Source organism: Chroicocephalus ridibundus, chromosome Z (assembly GCF_963924245.1).
Source record: "Chroicocephalus ridibundus chromosome Z, bChrRid1.1, whole genome shotgun sequence".
Taxonomy (NCBI): Eukaryota; Metazoa; Chordata; class Aves; order Charadriiformes; family Laridae; genus Chroicocephalus; species Chroicocephalus ridibundus.
In genome coordinates, this window is record NC_086316.1 from 85,227,987 (window position 1) to 85,252,046 (window position 24,060).

At 46.6% G+C, this 24,060-nt stretch overlaps 1 protein-coding gene across 1 annotated transcript in view; it reads left to right on the forward strand.

The window, feature by feature from the left end:
• DCC (DCC netrin 1 receptor) overlaps nt 1-24,060 on the forward strand; it is a 587,525-nt gene that overhangs the window by 366,804 nt on the left and 196,661 nt on the right. The window contains exon 7 of the mRNA XM_063320711.1: nt 331-451. Within this exon, the coding sequence (XP_063176781.1) occupies nt 331-451 (121 nt within the window). The remainder of the gene's footprint in view (nt 1-330; nt 452-24,060) is intronic.

Genomic DNA, 24,060 nt, shown 5'->3' on the forward strand with positions numbered 1-24,060 from the left:
TACTGGAGTGAGGGCTGGAATTGGGAGCTTAGTTCTTGAGAAGGGTGTGGGATGGACTCTGCAAGGAAGGGAGTTCGCCCGTGGGCCGGAGGCGCCATCAAACAAAATGCAAAGACCGCAAAGTGTCAAGAGATTCCTGATGAAAGTGCTTATGGTTACAGCCCTCTAAGGACCAGGGCTATTTGCGCTGGAGCCGAGAGTACACACACAGTACCCCCTTTCACAGAATAACTGTTCTGGAAAGGTTTTATAATCCGCATTCACTTTGGATGGTGTTTTTCTAATTAATTCTCTCCACTTCCTTTCTTTTTCTTTCTGCTGTCTCTCTAGGGTGGCAGCAACTTACGGATTCTGGGCTTGGTAAAGTCAGATGAAGGTTTTTATCAGTGTGTAGCTGAAAATGAAGCTGGAAATGCACAGGCCAGTGCACAGCTAATCATCCCGGAGCCTGGTAAGATGCAAAGGACGTACAGAATTGTAGATGTAATTAATGCTATTAACATAAAAATCCCAAATGAGCAGCTACTATTCTTTACTCCCTCTTATTTATCCAGCTGGCTGGCTGTAGTTAAAAGCGTGTCCAGGCTGTCGGATAGTTGGAGGCATTTTGTTTACTGGGGCAATTACAAATACTGGCCTTGTCCTAGAAATGACTCGAGGCCGGCTAAACCTGCAGGAGAAGCCAACGGCAGTGTCTCACCGTCTATTGGTGGGCTTTATCCTGCTGAAATACGAGAAGGTGATCACAAATGGGTGAGGTGGTGGAATAAAGTAGTCCATAAGTAATAGAGAATTATATTGTGTGTGGTTCTGTATTAAGCTGTTGTGGAATGTTTGGCTCGGGGAAAGGGCAAGAGAAGAAAAAGGTAAGAGAAAGAACAGTTCGTCAGTGGGATGTGGAGTGCAGCCAGCCATTGAGATCGGAAGGTTTGTGTCTATGTGCGGGAAGGATGAATACTTTATTTTGTTGCCCTGAAATTCATAGGTGGCCTAGAAGAAAGCTGGAGAGGGACGTTTCACAAGGGCGTGTAGGTATAGGACAAAGCGTAATGGCTTTCAACTGGAAGAGGGGAGATTGAGATGAGATCTGAGGAAGAAATTGTTTGCTGTGAGGGTGGTGAGCCCCTGGCCCAGGTTGCCCAGAGAAGCTGTGGCTGCCCCATCCCTGGAGGGGTTCAAGGCCAGGTTGGCCGGGGCTTGGAGCAACCTGGGCTGGTGGGAGGTGTCCCTGCCCAGGGCAGGGGGGTGGCACTGGGTGGCCTTTAAGGTCCCTTCCAACCCAAACCATTCAGTGACTCTGTGACTGCTCTGTGCAGCAGCGTAAGGATTTGCTGCTTTACGGGTTTTTAAGTAACAGAAAGATGTCTTCATCTTGGGCTTGATGATATGTAAAACATGGATAAAAGCCTTTCAAAGTTTCTGGGTTGTAAATGATTAATGACCTGCACTGGGCTGTAGGTTACACGTGCTACTTCTCATTGTAAGCTGAGAACATGCTGAAGTGTTGTTCGTTCTCCGATTTGGACTGGGAAGAGCAGAATCTTGGCATCCCACAAATACTCGGTTGAGACAGCCCTACTGAGATCAATTAACCTGCTTCAACTATAGAATTTCTTTGGGAAATCCTTTGAAAAGTTTCTACACAGCATCAGTCTGAAGTTCTTAAAGCTTTGCCAAAAATCTGGTCTTCTGGAAGTACAGAAATAAGAATGGCCGTGGTCCAGGTTCTTCTGAGCTGCAGTAGTCTCACTCTTAAGGACTCCTGTCTCAACACTGAGCAGGAATGTTTGCTGAGATCCATCAAAGTTCATCCTGTAAGCTGTTGTGTTACGAGCGCTATTATCCAGAGTGGTTCCAGGAGCACAGAGGGAGGATGGCGGTACCTCGTGGCCATAGCTGAGATCATCTGGCAGACAAAAGGGAGGAGTAAGCACCAGGGAAAGCCACGTTTCCCCAGTTTGCAAAGTCCCCTCCAAGCAACTAGTTAAGGCAAATGAAAATGGGAACAGGGCTGAGGTTTCTCCCTCCGTTTGCTGCCTTGGTCCCATATCTGTGGCTGAACAAGGATTTTGCACATCTTTGACGCTCACCTCCCTCTTAGTCCTTCTCCCTGGTGATGCAGCATCTCCTTTATAAGCCTCTTTCTTTCACGTCCACTGCCTGAAAGCAACTCCAGTAGCAACTGGGGAATTGTCAGGGACCTCTCGGCCCCTCTCTCTAGACGTTCGTGCCGCAGACGCTTTGCAGCCATGAGACTAGGCAGCGGGAGATGGAACGTCCATAGAGTCGTTACGATTGTCCTACTCCTGCTAGCGGGACCCTCCAGCCTGGGCACCCTCCTTGCCCAGGACTAATTAACGAACTGAGGTCGACGAGTGGGTGTCGGGATCAAGAGGCAGGTATTTATTTGGGTTCCCACTTTGGTGCGTGCCTTCCAGCCTGGATCTTGCCAGCTGAGGGTTTCCCTCTGTGCAGTCACCAGAGGTGAGGATGGAGGTTATCTTCCCTTGGGGACGAATGTGAAAATGAAAAGACGCTTAAAAACTAGATTTCACTGACAGAAAAGAATGTCTGTGTGGTATGGAGGAAGGTCGGCTGGGACGAGAGGGACATCATCCTGCTCCGAACCAACCTGCTCCACTTCAGATCTCACCGTGGGGAGATACACAGTTGTTTTGCCGTTACGTTTTGTTTTCTTTCCGCTTTCTTTTAAGCTGAATCTCCATTCAGCTCATGTGCTTGGGTTGTATTTTCATGCGTGAAGCTCTGAAGGAACCAGGCCGTCTCCTGCTGGAGTGGGGTTTTAATCTGATGCTTGGATCATCCGTGGGGAAACGGGATAACTCATTGCTGCTCCCAGCTAGCCATCGCAAGTGAAACGCTGTCAGTGGATTTCACGCTCTGTGTCGGTGTTTGTTATGTTTGGCACCGGATTAAAATTAAAATAGAAGAAAATGAAAAGAAAATCCTAAAGAGCTACGGGACGCCATTGTAAACTGTCTCCATTTCCCTTTTTAAGTGATGGATTACTTTTTTTCTGGCTATTTAATCAGATCTTCAAACAATGCCGCTCCAATTCCTCGGAGATGAAGGGAGGGCCGGCCTGCACAGATGGTGGAGAAGCCAGTTAGAAATACAAATGAAGCGGTGGGGCTGGCCGTGGCGGGAGGAACGTAACCCCCTTCTGCTTTGAATTGTGTTGGGCCACGCTCAGCACGTGTCGGGTGCTCAGCTTGAGCTCCACGTGGCACCACCAAGTAGCCGGGGTCTGGCCAGGGGGCTCTGGTGGGGGCTACCCCCTTCCCAGGGCTGGCAGCCGCCCAGCAGAGCCCACACTTGCTGTCGGCGTGTTTTATGAGAGCCCGGTGAAGTTTCCATATATTCATTAATAGCTGTTATCCCTTTCTGGAGCCATTAACGGGGGAGGAACATGAACAGAGACATACTGAAGGCTTCTCTGAGCGGCTTTTTTCTGAAAGCCAGGATCAAATAAACCATCTATTAAATGAATAACGATTTTCTCCTAGCAGTGATTTCTACCCCAAACTTAACATCAGGGTAAAATAATATGTTTTTTTATTTTTTCTGGTGATTTGTTAGACTATAGATAGTTTTTGCTTTTATTGCAGCTAATTTGGGCCATCCAGTGGGGTAAAAAAAAGTTGTGTATGTTCTGTTGGGGGGTTTTGAAAGCTTTATTCAGATAGAAAGCTATAATCCGTCTGATTCCTCCTACTATGTTGTTCGTATGCGGACGTGTAGATTGACATCCATTGCTGACCACCACTGACTGTAGAACCTGATGTAGCAGCGCGTAAGTTGGCGTTGAAGCAAGTATAAATGAGCTCAGGTTGAGACCAGATATACCCCTTGTAAAGGCTGCGATGCTAATTTGGAATTAGACAGTACCAAAATGAGAAGGGAAAGCCAAACGGGCTGCGGGCTCCCTCAGGTAATAGCTTCCACTTTTAGTATTCCAGATGCGGCCATTGGATGCTCAAAATTATTTCGATACGTGTTGCTTGGACTATAAAAAGCCAACAAGCTCCCTGAGAAATATAAAATTTCTGTCCTATTTAGCTGGGATTATGACGGGAGAGGGACGGTACTTAACGGTGCATTATGAACTAGAGGCAAATAAGCGGTGGTGGATGGTCTGCAAGGCACGCGTTAGTCAATAAATCAAAGTACATTTGTGGATTCCGGCACCCTTGGGGAAAAGGCGCTTGGGATTGTTTCTTCTTCTTTCTCCTTTCTTTCCCATTAACAACCTTAATGTTCCCCTCTCAGGGAGAGATTGCTCGCCAGTTTATAACAAGAGAAAAAACCACAGCTTTAAACGCTTCTTATTTCTGTGAAAAACAAAGCAATAAATGAACCAGATTTAAGGATTTCAAGTCTCTCATCATCTCCAATTCACGTACTCTGCGTTTCTCAGGCCACTTTGCTGCTTGGCTCCCTCTGTTTCTGCTCCCTGACTCCGCTAAAGCGCGATGGACTTTACACGCTCTATGGGAGTGTGTGATCACATTGAGTAGTTACCAGAAATAAAGCCTACAGTATGTACTTGTGGTTACATGTACTGGAAAACAACTTCACAGCGAGAAAAAGCAGATGAAAGAGATCTCCGCCGACTTGTCTTATTTTTATGGCCATATAAAACCTGTTATTTGCACACCGAGGAAATGACTGGAGAACAGCGTGGTGGTGAGTGATGGACATGCATACCTTCAGATGAGGAGAGCATCCCAGAGGAAAATCTTCCTATAAAGAGCTCCCAGACAGTTATTTGCTTTGTGCCGGTGGCTTCTCACGGATCCATCCTTCAGATATTCACAGGATGCGCGGAGGGATTGTTTTATTCTAGCAGGTGAAAGATCAGATACAGACAGCCTTGAAATAACCAACTTGTGTATACGGTAGGATAATTATTAGCGATGTTCCTGCAATAAATTCCTGGCTTGACCAATCTTTGGCTTGGGGAGATGCCCTCTCCCAGAGACTGGTGAAAGTGCTGTAAATCAGTCTTCACTCTTGGCATTATAAGCAGTAGGTAATTTGGCAAACGAGCAACAAAGACGACGACGTCTTACGCGGCACAGCTAACCAGTGCCTGGGCTCTTTGTGCTGCCACGCAAGGAGGAGTAATGAGGGATAGGACAAGAGGAAACGGCCTCAAATTGCCCCAGGGGAGGTTTAGGATTGATATTAGGACAAATTTCTTCATGGAAAGGGTTGTCAAGCATTGGGAGAGGCTGCCCAGGGCAGTGGTGGAGTCGCCATCCCTGGAGGTATTCAAAAGCCGGGCAGACGCGGTGCTGAGGGACGTGGGATAGTGGTGGCTTTGGCAGCGTTGGGTTGGTGGTTGGACACGATGACCTGAAAGGTCCCTTCCAACCTAGACGATTCTATGACATAGCGCCAGAATTATTTGAAGAAGGGATTGCGTGTCCATCCACGGATGGTCTCCAGACGATTGAGGATGTCCGAAGGTGGATGTTTCAGGGAGACAGGGCAGAGGGCAGAGAGCTGAAGCTCGTGGGTGGCCTGGTCCTTGATGACTGGTCGCTGTGGAGCAGGTGTTTCAGTCGGAGCCTCGCTGCTCAGGCTCGGCTTTCTGGGCCGTTCACTTGGTCATTTTTGTCACCTACTTTTTCTTTCTTTTTAATTCCTCTTCTTAAAAGTTGCCTAGCTCTTTCTCGTGTTAGATTTTTCAGCTTAGCAGCGAGCAGATTTAACGTTTTTGCATGCACGAGATCTTTGCAAAGACTTATTTCTGTATGATAAGACTTAGATTGGGAAACCTGTGAATTACTTTTCCTTGCCAAAGAAACAGTGTTTGACTCAATTTTCATTTCTCCCTGAATTCCTGTTACAAAAACATTCTGTGAGGCACCATTTCCCCTCCATTTATTATCATAAGTATTATCTGTAATTACTTATTCTGTTACTTATTGCGTATTGCTTATTCCTTATTGCGTATTAATTATAGTGTAGTATTATTTATAATTACTTCCCCACTAAAAAAGCAACCACAAATTAAAATCCATCTCTCTGCTAAGAAACTGAGCTCATAGTGGTGTTAAAACTTCCGATTTGTAGTCCCTGCAAGCCTGTTGGAAGGGTGAACCGTGGGCGTTAATCTTGCTTATGGTTAGCCTTAATAAAATCTGAAATAAACCCCACGATTTCAAATATCAGGAAAACCAGGGGGTTTATTTTAACGATAGGTAAAACAGGGAAAAAGTAGCGATAAGGAATGCTCTTTACTGGAAATTTTAAGAGGAGGTTGGGCAGATGTATCTTTGTGCTGATGCTGCCGAAGTTGCCTTTGCAGAGGAGGCTGGAATGTGCGGTTTCTTTAGTTTGCTCCTTATGCCCTGAATTAGAAATAGCGAATTTCACAGAGCTGCTTCCCATCGTGTAGGCGGAGACAGAGCAGGAGAAAGAAGTGAGAGACTATTTCAGGATCCCACTCATAAATTTCAGAGTAGAATATATATATATTATTTATTTATTTATTTATTTATTTCCTCCAACGCAGAGAATTTGTTATGCTACCGGGATGTGGAGATATATATATATATATATATATTTTAAGGCTTATTTAGGGATGTGGTTCGAGTTATACTGACCATATGGACTTCTTTTAAATAAAAGAGCGTGGGGGCAAGTTCCTGCGCTGGACCAGGGACCCCTCACACCTCCGAGCCGCTGGTTTGCCAGCTGCCTCTGGTTTGGACGTTGCCAGGTGGCTCTTGGCTAGAAAACTCGCACGTGGCTCTGGGGTGCTGCTCCCACGGAGGGACAGGAGATGGTGTGCGGTGTCACCCTCCATCGCACGCGGTTCTCCAGCACCGTCTGAGCAGACTCGGCACCTCAAACCTGCTTCTAGCCGCGGGAGAGTTTCCCCTGACACATCCCAAGGCAGGATGAGACCTGGGTGCAACCCATCTCTGGCAGCAAAAAGTGGTAAAGGTGCCTGATGTCCGGGGATGGGGAGAAAAATAACCTCCTGGACCAGAGCGTCAGGATTTTTTGTGTTGAAACAAGAGATTTAACGTCCTTATTTTGGTATGCACGACTGGTAAGCTGCTCACATTTATTGCCTCGCATAAGCAGTAATAATCATGATAATAGTAAGAATAAATTCTGGTTTTATGCTCTTATGGTGGTCTTTGCCATAATATTATGGCACCTTACTGGGGATTTATAACAGATGTATGCAAAAATACAAAATCAGCGGAATATTTTTTTAGTTAAAAAGAAAAGTTGGTATATAAAGACCATCCCTAAAACCAGGAGAGGTGCTTAGGAGGCACCTCTAGATAGACCCACTGCAAGGGGTTATCTTGGAATATTTTTGGAACTTCCATCTTCGCACGTCTTTAAGAAGAAGTTGGGTAAACATCTGCTAGGGGTATTTTTAATCCAGCCGTGGGGTGTAGGAGTGGATTAGTTGGGTTCTTGAGATCATGTCTGGTTCTGCATCCATTGATCTAGTGAACATTGCTGCAAATGTCGATCAGGAAACTTTGGATTCTGGAAAGGTGCAGTTAGAGATGCTTGATGTTATCTTAAAATGCTGATATAAAAATTGGCAGCTTTGTTTTCGAAGAGCCATAATGGTTTAAAAATCTGGTGGCTGGGTTTCTACCCCACCACAGTCTTCAGTGAAGCTCAGGAGATGAGTTTTGATGCCGGAGTCACTCTGCTTTCTCCCAACTGAGTGAAACCACAGCGCAGGCAGAATTTTCAATATTTGGGCGGTAGGAAAGAAATTCAGCCAAGGTTACAGGTTACTTGAGTAGACTCTGAAGATGTGATAGCCTTTTTGTTTCTTTATTTTGAAGGTATCACAAAAATTAAGAGTTTAAAAGCAACCTTAGATGTGTTAATGCACTCAATCAGTGGTAGCCAATCCTGCGAATGTGGGAAAAGAAGACATCAAATGAGAACTGCGGGAGGCCCCAGGCTGCAGCTCCTGCAAGGAGACCAGCCGTGACTCCCGCGGCACTGGTGGAGGGGGATTTACTGTCAGGAGAGGTGACAGTTCATGTTTTCGGGAAGCCATGGTCGTTCTTGAACGGAGGTGTAGGCTCTTGAGAGTTGGCCATAGGCCAAGATTTTTTGGCCCTTGTTTCCAGGGAAATATCCATGGCCTGAGTTTCAGTAATTTACTAGTAAGTTGTTAGGGGGCTCTACTGGACTTTGCAGCTTGTGCGGGCATGGATTTCTTCCTTTAAACCACCTCTAGAGAAGGAATGAGGGGAAAAATATGGAGAAAAGCCTTAACAAGGAAGGAGAGACCAGTGCGTTCTTCCTTTAAACCACCTCTACAGAAGGAATTGGGCAAAAATGATGGGGGGAAAAACCTTAGCAAGGAAAGACAGGCCAGTGCCTAAATTGCTCTTCTGACCCTGGTGTGGGAATGGTTTTGCCCCAAACCTCCCAGTAACTCACTGGGATGCCTGTTGATCGAATGAGTTCAAGAGTATTTGCCTGTTTATTGAAGGTCTCCTAAAAATAACTACATGAGAAGGCAGGAGGTGTTAATAGAGAGATGGGTTGGTGGTGGACTGGGCAGTGCTGGGTTAACGGTTGGACTCAGTGATCTTAAAGGTCTTTCCCGACCTAAACGATTCCGTGATTCTATGATCTGTATTCTGTAGCTGGACGCTGGCAAGGCATTTAAGTTATTTAAGAGTTGTTGACCTCTGTACGGCTCGTGTCCTTCTAGCCTCGTTCATTTGGCCGCGTATAGCTGGGTGTTCCGTCCCTGGCTTCTGACTTCGCCTGCCGCTTCGCAAGCCAGAGAGCGCCTAATTTTTAACTTACCGCCTCTCCCTGTCATCTGTTTTCCCCCTTTTGCAGGTGCTCATTTTTTCCCTAAACATACCAGTTTCCTTTAGAAGCGTAGATGAAGTTACACCGCAGAGTTCAGGAGTAATAAGGTCAGGAGATGCATTGTCTGCAGGCCTGAGCGCTGATGGGTTTTTATATGGAGTGCGCTACCTTGTCACCTTCCCAGCAGAAACCGATTTGCTGAGCTGCCGTTTGATCAGCGATAAGAAAGGGTAAGAAATAGCTCCATGTGTTTGGTTTATGAGGAAACAGCAAATTAATCTTCGGGCATATTTGTCAGTGATACTAACTTTCTGTCTTCGCTCCCTGAGGGGAAAGATTTCGGGGAAAAGAAGCCCCAAACACGCTGATTTTCACGTGGACCTCTTTAGGAAACTGCTAGGTGTTACGTTGATTTCGTTAGCACCCGCAGCTCAAACAATAAAAGATGCGGAGCTTTGTCGTCCCTGGGTACGCATATTTGGGTGCAAAAAGTAATTTTTCAGTGTTGCAAAAGATGGGTCCGGGAAAGAATTAGAAGGGGAAGGGGCAAACTTTGGCTTTTCGCCACCTGGAATGAAATCCATTTAATTCACCCTGACCATCCTTGTTTGAGTGTTAAATACAGACTAAATAGTTTAATATGGATTTATGTAATGAGCTCGCAGATTGATTTTGCAGCGCCAGCTCGGTTTGGAGTTTGGGAGCAGACAGTCTCTTGTCAGAATCAAAGCAGGTCTCCTGCCTTCTGACACTGCCGAGCGTGGGCTCAGGGAGGAAGATGATGATTTTTTTCTTTCTTCCCTTTGTTTCGGATGTTAATTCAGGCCTATTAGGAGTTTTGCTGTTCGTATGTTAATTTATGTTAGTGGGATCAGAGAGTAATAAGGAGGGGAAAATAAAATTAAAAATCTAAATAATAAAAAAAAAAAAAAAATCACCTTGTGCGAGCTCCTAAGGGAGGAAGCAGCACATTTCTTCCAGGAATGCAAATGTCTTATCTGAGTGACAGGAAAAAAAAAAAAAGGCAGGTTTCCCATATTCTCCCCCTTCCTCTCCTCCATCCCTTCCTTCTCTGCCATTCCCCCCCCCACCTCCACCATTTAGGAATAATTTCATGCCCCTTGTTTAAACATTAATTATTTAGCTCGAGTGATTTGCTAATAATTTGCGGAATGCTATTTCTTGGAAGTTGAAGAGATGAGAATCCCTGAGATGGTGCATCTTTCATCCACCCCGTCCCCTGTCTGGCTCGGTGGCCTCGGTTAGATGTAATTGTAATTGGTGTCTGGGTTGGGATGACAGTGTCAGCCTATCATTTCAGGGTTTAGAGCTGTACATTGGATAGCCAGATTTGTAATTATAATGTGCTTTACTCCTATTTATATTCAGCAGCGTTCTCGCCTTGCCGTTCCTTGCCCTGGGAGCGGAAGATTGGGCTGGGGAGGGGTGGCTCGAAAGCAGCGAGAAGCCGTTATTTGTTCAGAAAACGCCCCGATTCTCGGAGGAATAGAGGGCCAAGGTGAGCAGCCGTCAAAAGTTAGCGTTCGCCATCCTGGAGCACGTAGTCTGAAATCGGTCCTGTCGAAATTAAATGTGCTCCGGCAGGAAAAAGCGGAATTTTCCTTGCGTGGCTAGCTGGAACGGTGTTATCCGTGCTGTGAGCCAGCGCTGTGCCCCGCTCAGGCTGCCAGGCGGAGCATTTCTCTTAGGATAACCTCTTGAAGATGATTATTTAATGGTCCCAGTTCCCTCAAACGTGTCTACTTTCACCCGTAGAGGCAGGACCACAACTTGAGATTTGCAGAAGTCAACAACTTGGTACCGCTGGAGCGGAGATCAGGATCCATTTCTGTATCTACTGTAATTTTCCTGGCAATGGTAGAAGTTAATTTGGAAAAGGTCTGAAGGTTTGATTAGGTAGAAAAAGTCCCGTTGGCCTCGTCAAATCTGACGGCGTGTCTTCTGGCCAGGACAACTGCACAGCAGTTCAGGCCACCGCTTTGCTAGCAAACACTTAATTTTCATGTTTGAGATATTATCCCTTCAGCCTGTTTAATATTTTTCTTCTTTGAGTTTCCTCTCATTGAGTTTGAAGGATTTCTCTTTCTCGTGGCTCTACTTTCTGCAAATTCTTTGATGTAATTAGTTTTTTTTTCCCCGAATCGCATCTGCAGCCGTCGCATGCGGTGTGTGGCGCCGCTGTCTTCTCCCTAATGGGATTTGAACCTCTAATCCCAGGAGAGGTGTCCTAATCCTGCTGCGGATTTGGGGGCGAAAGGTGTTTCCAGTTGATTTTCATTTCATATTCATGGGGCTCCTGCCTGCAGAGCGAAACGTTAGTTAGGCTAGGTTCAAGAAGTTCTCACGTTTCACCACGGAATTTCCTAAAATCCTGCTAAAACGTTATTCCTTCGTCCCTGTTCCCTACTTTGGCAAGGAGGTAATTATTTTATACTACTTTATACACAGGACAGCTTCAGAGGATGCGAGTCCTCCCGGCGGCGTAGATCTGCTCAAAGATCTGTTGGCAAAGTTCCAGGATTTCATCTCTCTGGCTCTTCAATTAATTTTCAAAAATCTCTTTAAAAAAAAAAAAAAAGGTGGGGGCATGTGATAGCTCTAAAAGGTTGTAAAGCATGTACAAGAAAATCGTTTTGGGTTTTTTTTTTTTTAAAAGAGTATTTTCTAAAGAGAAACTGTGGAAAAAATTATTTCCCGCTCTCTGCTTTGGTCCCAAATTAAAAATACACTTATTTCTGTCCTCTCCATCCTTTTGTAGCATCATCTGTTGAGAAAGTATGGAGGGAGGAGGGTGCGTACTTGGGTTTTCCATACGCTTTCTGCTTCTCTCCAGCTTGTGGCATCTCTGTAGGCAGAACCGTGTAAAAATCCCCAAAATATTGTATGTAGAGCCCAGCTGCTTTGCAGTTACCTTTGGCACAAGGGAATCTCTGGTAGCCAAGTGATGTCTTCGGAGGGACGCGAGCGATTTACGGGTCTGCTGGGAAATAAAAAGCGAAGCGGATCTGGGGATGTAGCTCTCAGAATGGACCCGGGACGTGGTGTCATGACTGCCACGGTATTTCCCTTGCTTGACCCTGGTCCTTTTCCTGCTGGGGCTGCTCCAAGGGCCAACTTGGATCCCCATCGTGTCCCTCCCGTCGTCAGGAACGGAGAGGGACCCTTTGCTCCCCACCAGCCCTGAGCATCTCACGGCTGAGGAATGCTGGATAAACTATTGTACCGTCAGCTATTCTGGGTGTTAAATTATTGTCCCACCTATATAGGTTTTTGGTGTACCCAGGTTGACCTTTGGTGGCTGTATTCCTGATTTACAGCCGCTGCCTGGGAATGAATCCATCTCCTCCCAGCACCAGAACCGCTGTTAAGAGCTGTGCCTTGCTCTGCTTCGAAGGAATGCAGACTTTTAATATCCTTACATTTATCTTTTTCTTAAACCAGGATTAAGGGAAGTTTAGATACCCTTTGTTTACCTCTTTGTATGTTTGGGTTTGCTTTGGGCTTCTTGGTGGTGGGGTTTTTCCCCCCTGTTGCTTGTAATGTAGCGCGCGTCGGATTTCTGAGTGGTTCCGAGATATTAACAATTTCATTATGGAAACAGTTGGCGGGATTTTCCCTGCCAAAAGTTAGTATCTCTCCTTCAGGTAGCACCAGCTGTTCACAGTTGTTGTCAGTTAAAATATCCACAGCAGCAACTTCACTTGAACACAGCAAAATTTTGCTGATCCGGTGGCGTGGAAGAACGGAGGGGAATCTTGGAAGCATCCGTCACAGCTGTTAACCCTGGAAAGCAAGAGGAATTGGGTAAAGAGCCTGAGAATCTTGTGAGGTTGGGTGCCTTTTTGTAATTATGACAAGAAATAGGACAATTAACGCCATGGTTTGCACGGGTAGGGCACGGAGAGCCTGACCCCGCGTCCCCTGTGCCGGTGATGTGAGACTCCATTTTCTCTTTTATGGGAAATAATCACTGTGGGCCAAAACATTATCTGTCACACCGAGGTAAAGGCAGATGGAACCTGCCGAATTTAATGGCTTAATTAGGACGATGTTTAATTCTATGGATTCCCTTCAGCGGCCGTGGTTTGCCCTCAGCAGGGCTGTGTTCGGGAGATCTCCCCGCACACCGGTGGAGGTGGGAAATCCCCTTATTTTTCCCCGCAGACCTGGAGCCCGGGTCTGTTACACGAAGCAAAGTCTTTGCTGCAGTATGACTATCAAATCCGATCATTTTTCAAGCCAGACTATGAAATAATAAAAACTAGATAATTTCTATTATCCGTGACCAGATAAAAGTACGGATCTCAAAAATTAAATCTCATAAATTAAAATGAATCCTTCTTAAAACAGCTTTGTCTGAAAAAGCCGAATTGCAGCGTGAGAAGCCGCGTGGTTGGCAAGAAGAATGAAATAGTTTGCTCTGATTGCTGTTAGCTTGGCTTTGGGATGGAGTCCTGTCTCCAGTTTTGAGGCCTTCACTGAAGGGACCAGAGAGACACTGGAGAGGAAAGCCATGGGGAATCATCAGAGGGTCATAAAGAGGAGAAAACCCAAAAGAACTGGGAGACTTCAATTTAGGTACTGTAACAGCCGACCGAGGAGACACAGCATCCCAGTTTGCAAAGTTCCAAGCACCAGTGGGAAAGGCAAGAACATCCTTTGCTCTCCCAAGCCCACTTGCAGGACCAGGACTCGGGCTACAGGTACCACAACACGCCAGCCTTCCATGTGTTGATGATGCTTCAGGGCACTGTGCCTGAGAGGTTATGACATCTCCATCCCTAAACGTTGTCAAAAGCAGAGTTTTTTGACAAACGTCTGCCCAGGGTCCCTTGGGGTAATTTTCTGCTGGAGGTCAGATGGGATGGATTTAAGTAAAATCCACCAAAGTAGTGAGAGAAGAAACAAAAAATAGTAATGGGACCAAAAAGATCCCGTTGTCCGGGGTCTGTCCTTAATCCGGTCCCAGGCCCCTTGGCCCTACATATTTCTTAAAAATCAACGACAACATGTGGGCAGTCTGCCAGGAGGATTTATTCTCATTTCTGGCTTGAATTCTTCTGATCTGAAGTTGCTCAAAATTCAAACGACTCTTCTGGATTTCAGCTACTGTGTTGCTTATTATATTGGGGTCCGGCTTACTCTGTTGGAGTGCTCTTGGTGTTTTTGCGAGACTACATCATTGGGCTGGCTCTGTGACATTTACCTTCCTGGGGAATTGCCTAACTCTAGTAAAAAAGCCAAATCAACCTGCTGATACCCTCGAATTAAGATATTTTTAGCACGCTGAAGGCATGCTTAATAATGCCGACTTTAAACCAAGCTTTTTGCACAGAACTACTGTGAAGCCGTATTAAAATTAATGTTGCCTGTGTAGCATTGTGTATTGGCACTGCTGCCGTTATCCTGCGTCTTTCAGTACTGAAATCCCATTAAGTTTTGCCTTCAGCGTGCGAAGAGCAGCTTGGTGTCAAAATCTGTGGATAAACTAGAAAAATACAATCTAAGCGTTATCCTCTAAAGAGGGTTCGGTTTAGCCAGTGGTTTAGTCACTTCATCTGGTTTTTGTTTGTAATTAGCGCGGGATGGAGAGAAACGAGGGGAGCAAACGATGCTGTTGGGCCCGGCCGGCTTTGGGAGCGGAGCTGGGCATCCCTGGCTCCAGCATGTGCGTTCGGAGGGGGTGGTTTTAGCAGGAAAAAAAATCTAAGTTTGTCCATGGCTACGGACACGGGTGGAGCAGGCGCAATTTATCGTGCTGTCTCTGGAGCGACACGTGTGCCCTTGTGTATGAGCAGGGAGTGATCCCTTCGATCCCTCAGCCATGTGGTTTTGGGCTGAACGTCGTCCTTGTAGGAGACATCTAACAGGGGTTGCCTCTTTTCCACCAGAAGAATTGCTGATTCTTTTTATTTCATGGCTTATTCTAAACCAACCTTCTTCCTCTCTGTGAACTTTGCGAGTTGCTGAGTGGTGCCGGGTGGGATGCTGTGCCCCGCAAAATGTTTGTCCTGGAAACCAAGCCTTTTTTTTCCGTAAAAGATGCCAAGCGTGGTCCATGTTAATCTCTGGGGCTGAGACACGAGGAGGGGATGGCAAGCTGTGGAGTAGTGTGCGCAGAGTGCCCCGTTCCTGGCTTCGTTTTACAGGCAAAGGGGGTGTCCACGATGGCGGCACCATCTGCGGTGACAAGCTGCGGGAGGACATCCCTCGGGGCAGTGTCAGCTTCGGAGGGAGGAGGTGGCCGTGCCATCGCCCTGGGACCACAGACACCCCACAGCTGCAGCATCTCACATTCACGGGCGCGATGGACTACCGTGGTTTTGATTCTTAGGCAGAATGATAAATCTGGAATGCGGATTCCCAGTCCTGGGCAGGGGACGAGGGTATCGCCTGGCGTACCTGTCCCCTCCGTGCTTTAATAATATCTGCAACCCTCCGGTGGCGGTATCAAACAGCAAACCAGCGGGGAATGTGTTTTCTCACCCTCCTCTTTTTCCTTCAGCAAAGGCCTCCCTGCCTTTGGAAAATCTTCCGGCCATCATTTTGTTCCCCTTGTTTGCACAGCCACGGCTGTTTGGCCCGGCCAGCCGAAAGAGCCGTCTTTGCTAAATACGTGCTTGGTGTCCCCACGGCTTGTCGGGATCCCTCTTGTGTGCCACCGCTTTTCTGCCACCGCGTCCCCAGCGTCTCATTGTACTCCGGGTCGAGGCCTCTTGAGCCTCCTGGCTTAATAACTTCTCTGCTTCGCCATCCGATATTATTAAAATATATTTAGTATTCAAGGATTTAGATCCTGACCTTCTATAATTATTGACACCTATTTAATTTCTCCTTTCATCCATGGCCAAGCCTGGTCCAGCTGCTGTGGCACATGTATATACATCATTGTTGCCAGCACAAGCTGATTGGCATTCATGCTTGAGTGTCTTTTTATTTTCTCCTTGGATGCTGGGAGCAGCCTGAGTAGCTCGGAAACTAAAGAGCTTCATCTATTAGGCGTGACAGATTTGTATTCAGCGGTAAATGCCTGACCTTGCTCAAACTCCCTCATCCATTCCCATCATCCCCTCCCAGATGAAAGATTCTGCTTAACTCCTGCTTCCTGTCTGTCGCCTTGGAAACGGGGACGAAGCGATGCAGCCCGAGAGAATAACTAATAAGAAAATATCTCTGGTGGAAGAATAAAAATGCATTGTGAAGAAAAGGCTGCAAGCTGACACGCGAGGAGCTTTCGGGAGGACTTTCAAGGCAGTCGAAGCCGAGGGATATAGTCCTGTTACCCTTGTCCTGGTTTCAGCTGGGCTGGAGTTAACTTTTTGGCTGGCGGCTGGTACGGAGCTGTGTTTTGGGTCTGGGATGGGAATGGTGTGACGGCGCACTGGCGGGTTTGGTTGTTGCTGAGCTCTCAAGGTCTTTTCTGCTCCTCGAACCACCCCCAGCGATGGGCTGGGGGCATCAGGGTTTGGGAGGAGACCAAGGCCAGGTTGGACGGGGCTTTGAGCAACGTGGTCTAGTGGGAGGTGTCCCTGCCCAGGGCCAGGGGGGTTGGAACCAGATGGTCTTTGAGGGCCTTTCCAACCCAAACCATTCTGCGATTCCCCCCTCCTGCCCCCCGTCTTGTGTTCCGCCACTGTCCTGGTTTCAGCGGGGATGGATTTAACAGTACAGGGCTGTGTTTTGGATCAGGGATGGGAATAGTGTCGATTGTGCACTGGTGGTTTTGGTTGTTGCTGAGCTCTCAAGGCCTTTTCTGCTCCTCACCCCACCCCGCCAGCGAGCAGGCTGGGGGGCACAAAGGGTTGGGAGGGGACACAGTCAGGACAGCTGACCCCAACTGGGACCAAAGGGACGTTCCATGCCATGTGGCATCATGCTCCGTGTATAAAGCTGGGGTGAAGCAGGAAGCAGGGGACACATTGAGACTTGATGGCATTTGTCTTCCCAAGTGACGTTATGATGGAGCCCACCTTTCCTGGGGATGGCTGAACACCCACCATACCGGTGGGGAGCAGGGAATGAGTTCCTTGTTTAGCTCTGTTTGCGTGCACGGCTTTTGCTCTCTGTATTAAACTGTCTTTATCTTAGTCCACGAGTTTTGCCTCACTTTTACCCTTCTGATTCTCTCCCCTGTCCGAACTGGGGGCAGTGAGGGAGCAGTTGCGTGGTCCTAGCGGCTGGCCGGGATTAAAGCACTGCACCCTGTGGGGAAACAGGCTGATAAAGGGGATGAAATGCCAGCGTCCTCTTGCTGTGGAACAATATGTCTTAGCATTAAGTTTCCATTTGGGTACGTAATGGGGTAGAGAGCGCTAGAGCAGTAAAACTTGTGTAGCAGACACGGCGGGGAGACCCTGTGTGTCCATCGCTGCCCTGCCCTTCCTCTCCCTGTCACGCTTTGGTTAGTGTACCTCTTAACCTCTCACGTTTCTGGGTTTTAATGGTTTCCCAGGTCACAAGAAAAATGTTTAGACTTCAGACCAAGTCTGAATTTAACCTGGAAACTTCTTTAGATTTTTAATTTCCGGAAAAGCTGCTTTGGGGTGATTTGCTGCAATGGGAGGAATCAGCAAACGCTAAAGCATACAGCTCTGGAGCCCACAGCACAGTAAGGACACGGAGCTGTTGGAGCGGGGCCAGAGGAGGCCCCGGAGATGCTGGGAGGGCTGGAGCCCCTCTGCTGGGAGGACAGGCTGAGAGAGCTGGGGGGGTTCAGCCTGGAGAAGAGAAGGCTCCGCGGAGACCTTCCAGCCCCTTCCAGTCCCTCAAGGGGCTCCAGGAAAGCTGGGGAGGGACTCTGGAGCAGGGAGGGGAGCCATGGGACGAGGGGGAACAGTTTTAAACTGGAAGAGGGGAGATTTAGATGAGATATTGGGAAGAAATTGTTTGCTGTGAGGGTGGTGAGCCCCTGGCCCAGGTTGCCCAGAGAAGCTGTGGCTGCCCCATCCCTGGAGGGGTTCAAGGCCAGGTTGGCCGGGGCTTGGAGCAACCTGGTGTGGTGGGGGGTGTCCCTGCCCGGGGCAAGGGGTTGGAACTAGAATGGTCTTTAAGGTCCCTTCCAACCCAAACCATTCTATGATTTTTCCTCTTGTGCTGTACGCTCAGTTGTGTCTGCAGTCCCTAACGTGTGCGTGCAGTATATACCTGTATATACCAAGTATATAAATGTTAACAACAGTTTGTTACATACCTGCAGAGGTCGGTGTGAATTTATGGACTAACTGGGCTGGCTGGCGCCGGTGCTGAGCCCGGTATTTTCAGCTCATAGTGGTTTTCCTGTCCTGAAGAATCCTGGCTGAGAGGTGGGAGGTGGGGGTAGGTCTGGGGGTTTTCCAGCGGATTTGCTTTATTGCGTGGTCCATATTTGGTGAACGTGATTACGCAGCGGAGCGAGGTCGGGAATCCCCACCAGTTACTTCTGCGTCAATTTGGAAAATGTATATTTAATATACGTGAATTGAGTAGTTCAGTCCATTGTATCAGTTGATATATTTTACCTTGACTTAGGTCCTATGAACTCATGCAGTTTTTGTAAGTTGTTCTTGTTGCAGACAGTCCACGCGCCGTAATCCATGGCTTTTTTGGGTCATGAGGGGTTTTTTGGGGCAATGAGGGAGCGCGGGGCGGTGGTTATCTCCCTCTGGGCCACCCACAGCAGTCACCGGTGGGACAAATACCTGCCCTGGCTGATAGAGCTGGCACTGGAGGCTCGTCGCAGTGTCTTTGAAATGGGTTTCTGAAGCAACCCAGCACAACTGTATGAGATGCCGCCTCTGTTTTATTACTCCTGGGGTCTATGCCGCCCTTGCTGCAGTCATGTATGCGAAAGGAGGAGATTCAGAAAGTTGATGGGAAGCACGCACTGAATATAAGAGAGAGGACAGAATGACGGAGTGGTAAACAGCAAAGGGCGTCCAAGTTCTCCAGCGACAGATTTGATAACTAGGGAAAATTGCTGAATGACTTTTTGTAGTAAAAAGTGCCGTGCTCATCCTGCATTGCAATGTTTGCTCAAGATTCCTGCCTTGAAATAAGGAAGCGAAAGCTGTCGTAGGCACTTTATCACGTAGGGTATTATTTCCCATAGCTTCTTCCGTGAAGAAGTGTTGTAAAGCGGTAAAAGTAATTAAAACGTGGCTGAGAAATTGTGGAAAAGCGTGAAGGAAAGAAAGGGTTAAAATGCTTGGAAAAAGAAGGAAAATATGATTGTAGACTTATTGCAAGTGGATGTTCGTGATTAAATAGACCATGTATATAATCAGGTAGGAGATGCTTAAGATGCATAGCTGGGTTGACAGAATTAAGGGGTGAAGATGGACCAAACTACATGATCTTTAAGGTCCCTTCCAACCCAAACCATCATTTAAAGCAGGATAAGAGAAAAAGCATAGGTAGGGTTGGAAAAAAGACATTTTTCTGCTAACATTGACGTGGTCAGTTTCGGAAGGGAAGGAGAATGTGCTGGGAAGGAAAAGAAAACAGAAAGGAGTTTTTATTAAAGAAACACCAGTTGATCTCAAGTATCACTAGCATGAAAATACCGAAAGGAGAGAGGAAATTAAAATGTCTGTATTTGATTGGATATAAGTAAAACAGCAATAATAATATTGTGCAAGGCCTTAAGCTTCTGTTCCAGGTAGGATTTCTGGAGGGAAGCTACAGGTGGACTGAGCAAACCAGGGAATTCAGGTAGTGGGGAATTCAGATGTATCAACATTTATTTGCAGGCTAAATCTTGAGTGAGAAAACGGAAGCTGTCTAGAAATGAAAACTCCCAACGTATGTATTGCTCTGCTGATGCTAAAAAATGGCAAGCGAGCAACTTCTAAAAGTATTAACCAACTTGGTTTACGCCAGAGGGGCCGGGGGAAGTAAGGCCATCTGAAACAGTAAATTAAAAGAGAAGAGCTGTAATACTTGCGGAGGGGGCTCTATGGAAAATGATGCCTTGAGAAGTCAACTGGATCCCCTTCCTCGATGTGGGTGCGCGTTTGATGGATGGAGGGCACCACGTGGGCTCCGGTGCGTGGAAGGTGCTCGGCTTGGAGCTGCCTGACGTTCTCGTTCAAAACAAACACCGTTCGCTCTCTGCACAGCGTATGTTTAATGGATTAAAAACTGGCTCTTGCCTTGGGATCCGTCACTGGGTGGGTATGTTGGTGGTGGCATTGAGCAGAGATTACCCGAAAATAAATAGGAGCTTCTTATTGTTGGAGTTAAATAGATTAGAGACAGACGCATAGGATGATTTGGACGAATGAAGCCTATTCAAACAACGTGTTTTAACTGTAGACGATTACAAAATAAAATATATATGTAGGAATAAGAAAGCAGGCAATAGCTAAAGAAATCCTGTAGGAAGCAATCGCCCTGGAAAGGACGGAAGGGAAACAACGCGTTCAAACAGGAATCCCCAGGAGTGCTACGAAGAGGAGGGATAATGCATTAAATGCATTAATTTGGGTATCTAAGCGGAGGATTAATGAGCAGGAGGGGGCAGCTGCTGTGATTGTCTCCCCATAGCACCCTTGAGACCACCTCTGCCGTCAGGGAGGGGTGTCTTGCTCCACGGAGGGAGTCAGGGTGTCTTCTCCAAGATACCTTTCAGCTAAACACAAGTCATTCAAGCCCCGTACTGAGCACAGAATCCATGGTGAGTCCGGTATTAGACTGCAGAGATGCAGTATAATACAGATTTTCGTTTAATTGGCAAAAATAAAATGAAGTTAAAAGGAAATGACTAAACAATGAAATGCTTCACGATTATGTTTCTGAGGGGAAAATGCAAAAGTGAAGGAATTCTGACTCTTGGAGATGGTTCTTTTTGTTGGAACTGCTTTCAGGCGTTAAAATTGGGATTTTGAAGAGGAGGGGTGGTACTGGTGGCGGGAAAGGTGTGTTCTTCTTCCAGGAGCCTCAGTGGGGTGGCTGAAAGGCACATTTTGCTCTTCCTGGGTTAGAAGAAAATTCACGGTTTGTGTCGATAGGTTAAACAGAGTACAGGTAGCTGGGTTAGACAGAACGCATTCTCTGAGGCCAACTGTGTGGAGGAATGTGATTGTCACGTTTAATGAAGTGTAGTGTACTCTCATCTATATGATTATTATTATTCTTTTTAAACAGGGGACTCGAGATGCCGTTATAGAAAACCCTTCTATTATGGAAATCTGTGAAGAGAGAGAGGAGAAGGAGCTAGAGTAGATGCTAACAGAAGGGAACTATTGAAATAAATAAGTCCTCCTAAAGGTTTAAATTAAATATAAAGTAAAAATGAGATGCAGCAGTACATTTGCAAGTCTGTTTGTAGACAGCTGTTCCTTTACAGAAGCTGTAATACAAGGTCTTTGTAACCTTGACAGAATTTGCCGGGGCAATCTCTGTCTGAAGAGGAAAACACTTTTCCAATATGTTAGTCACACCCTGGCTTTCCTTCGGCATCAGATATGCATGAGCATTTTCCCAGCAGTTTCTCTTTTGTTAGAACCACCGGGCTGTATTTTGCTCTACACATGACTTGTTTTGATTTTTTTTTTAATTTTTTTTTTTTTTTTTTTTTTTTTACCGGGAGCTTTGTGCATCTTTCCGCCGTAGCAAGGAAAGGGAAAAGAGCCGTGTCCTCTGCTGAGCCGTTTCGGCTCCGTCTGGGCTGGTGATATATTATGGATGCTGGATCCAAAAGCGTCTTTGTTTGTTTTGGCTCTGCTTTCAAGACCCCTGTGCCACGGAATCAATATTGTTTAATGTCAGTCTTGCCAGCTCTTCCTTTCTTTGGGGAATGAAATTAATTTTCTTCGACTTGGCACGTATAGGACAAGCGCGTCCCCCCTGACCTACCGCTTGAGCGTATGCAATTATCCGAAGAGTGGAGGTTGTGAAGGAAACGGCGTTTAAAGCATTAGACATGGCAGCTTTAGGACATTAGCAAGCACCAGACTGAGACGGTTCTCCCATGATACTACTCGGTTTCTAACCTCTCTTGGATAGACCAAAGGTGGGTATTTTCCTTTCGCTCAAGACTTCGTTGGCATAAACCCTGCGCTCAGCTGGTCCTTCCTAACTGACGAAAATCCCCATGCGTGGCAAGGCTCTTTGGTTTTACCACCCTGGGTACGCGAAACACGCGTTTTATCCATTCTTTGGTGGCTTCATCACACATGGAGTTTGCAGAGTCTAGAAAAGCAATATTTGGGATTTTTTTTCTTATAATCTTGTAAATGATCTTTAGTTGATTAGGTGGAATTTTTAGCATGAAACGTAAAGCAAATGGATACAAGCTGGCCCTTAAAAAAGCCGTTCAGAACCCACTCCCCTCCCCAGCTCCTCTTAATCTGATCTAAATCTTGATTATCAGAGCTGTTCCCTTCCCCTTCCAGTAAGTTCCGTGTTTCCATTGCCAGCCCTGGGCTGGCGGGGTTTGTGTTTGGTCTTTTTCGGTTTAGCGTGAACTTCTTGAGGTTGGAAAACATAATGCGTTCTTGCTGCGGATAGATTATTTTTCTTATCAGTCTCTGCTGATTTCTATTCTAACACTTTGTGTTTTTGCCATCGCACCAGACTGGGGAGAATTATTCTAGTGTGACCACTGTTTGAATGTACTCTTTGGTCTACTCGCGAGTTTTGCCGGAGGCAGTTTGTCTGCCTGCCATTTCTTACATTACCCCGATGACCTGAGAAAGAAAGCGCAATCTGTAAAGCAGAAAATGGGAGACTGTTTAAAGGAGTGTTTTGCATTAAGCAAGCCTTATCTCTTTTTTTTTTTTTTTTTTTTTAAATTTTATTTGAATATCTGAATTTGAAACTGTATCAAACCACTCACTTTTCATTTAGGGAACATCACATAAATACAGGAGGTTGTTATTTTCTCCTGCTACGGCATTTCCATTCATAAGGGAAGAGGAGCAAACATTTTTATGTTATGACTTTTCCTGGAGAGAACTGAGTGGAGTTCGCTGTGACTTACTTGGAGTAAGACATTTTATCGAAAATAAATTTGGCGTATTTTATACCCGTCAGGGAGTGAATGGAGAGGAGCAGAGCCCCGGTTTTCTCTGTCTTGTGCCGGAGCTCAAGTAGGGCTGGTCTTGAGGTGATTCTTGCGTTTCCTTCTGCTTTTCTAAACAACCCAGCATGGCGGCAACAGAGGGTCCGTCCTGCCACTCACCCAACATCGCTCAAGTCCGTCTTTGTGCTGGCGATCTCTTTTATTGCCTGCACAGGTTTATTTGTGTCGCTCTATCGTTCTCGACGCGTCCGTATGTTGTCTCAGATTGCTGTCAGAGCTATACGTAGGCGTAGGAGAGGTACGTTAAGTATGGCCATGCATCCGGTTGCTTCTTGAGCTCACTGAAGCTTCACTTCTCCAGTTGCTATCTGGTAATTTGCCAGAAGTGACAATAAAAACTGGAGCTCCCTTTACCTGTACTGGCTTCTGCATTCCCTACTGGGAATTAATTGACAGTAGGCAATTAAATGAAGGCATATTAATCCAACATAATGCAATTATGAGAAGCCTTATCTCTTTAGCTTCTTTGAGCAGCCTGCTCTAGTGGTTGGAAGAAGGGTTGGGGGGTTGGAACAAGGTGATCTTTAAGGTCCCTTCCAACCCAAAGCATTCTGTGATTCTTCCTAATAAATTACCAAAGGAACGTGGCTTCATGTTGTGGTGCGAAGGTCTCTGCTGATGGCCGCTTTCTTGAGCTGGGGTGGGATGCGATCCTTCTCGGCCATCGAAACGGGACTTTGTTTCGCTGCCATTTCAGCTCACCGCTCATCATCGCACCAGGCCAGAAGGCTCATGGGCAGTAGGTGCATACAACAGACTCATAACTACTGTTTTAAATCCTCTTCTGACCAATCTCACTTACAGATGTCTCTGGTTGCAAGATGTAGCTGTGTTAAGGTACCTGCCTGAGATACCGGCACTACTGCGCGGACGTAAGTCTTTGCCTGGGCAAATGCCACCTTCTCCCTAGTTGAATAAGCAGAATCAGATATTAGAGCAATGTGGTTACGCTGCTTTGAGTACGTTGAGAGTTTCTACACGACGCCGTGAAGGGTAACCATCCCTAAGTGGTATGGGATTAAGCCCTTTGCGACGTGGTGTTTTGCTTTCGCTGAACCAGGCTGTATTTCAGCGCTGCAATAAGAAAACACAACGTGGGTATATAGTTAGTGCTGTCCTGTGTCCCTTCG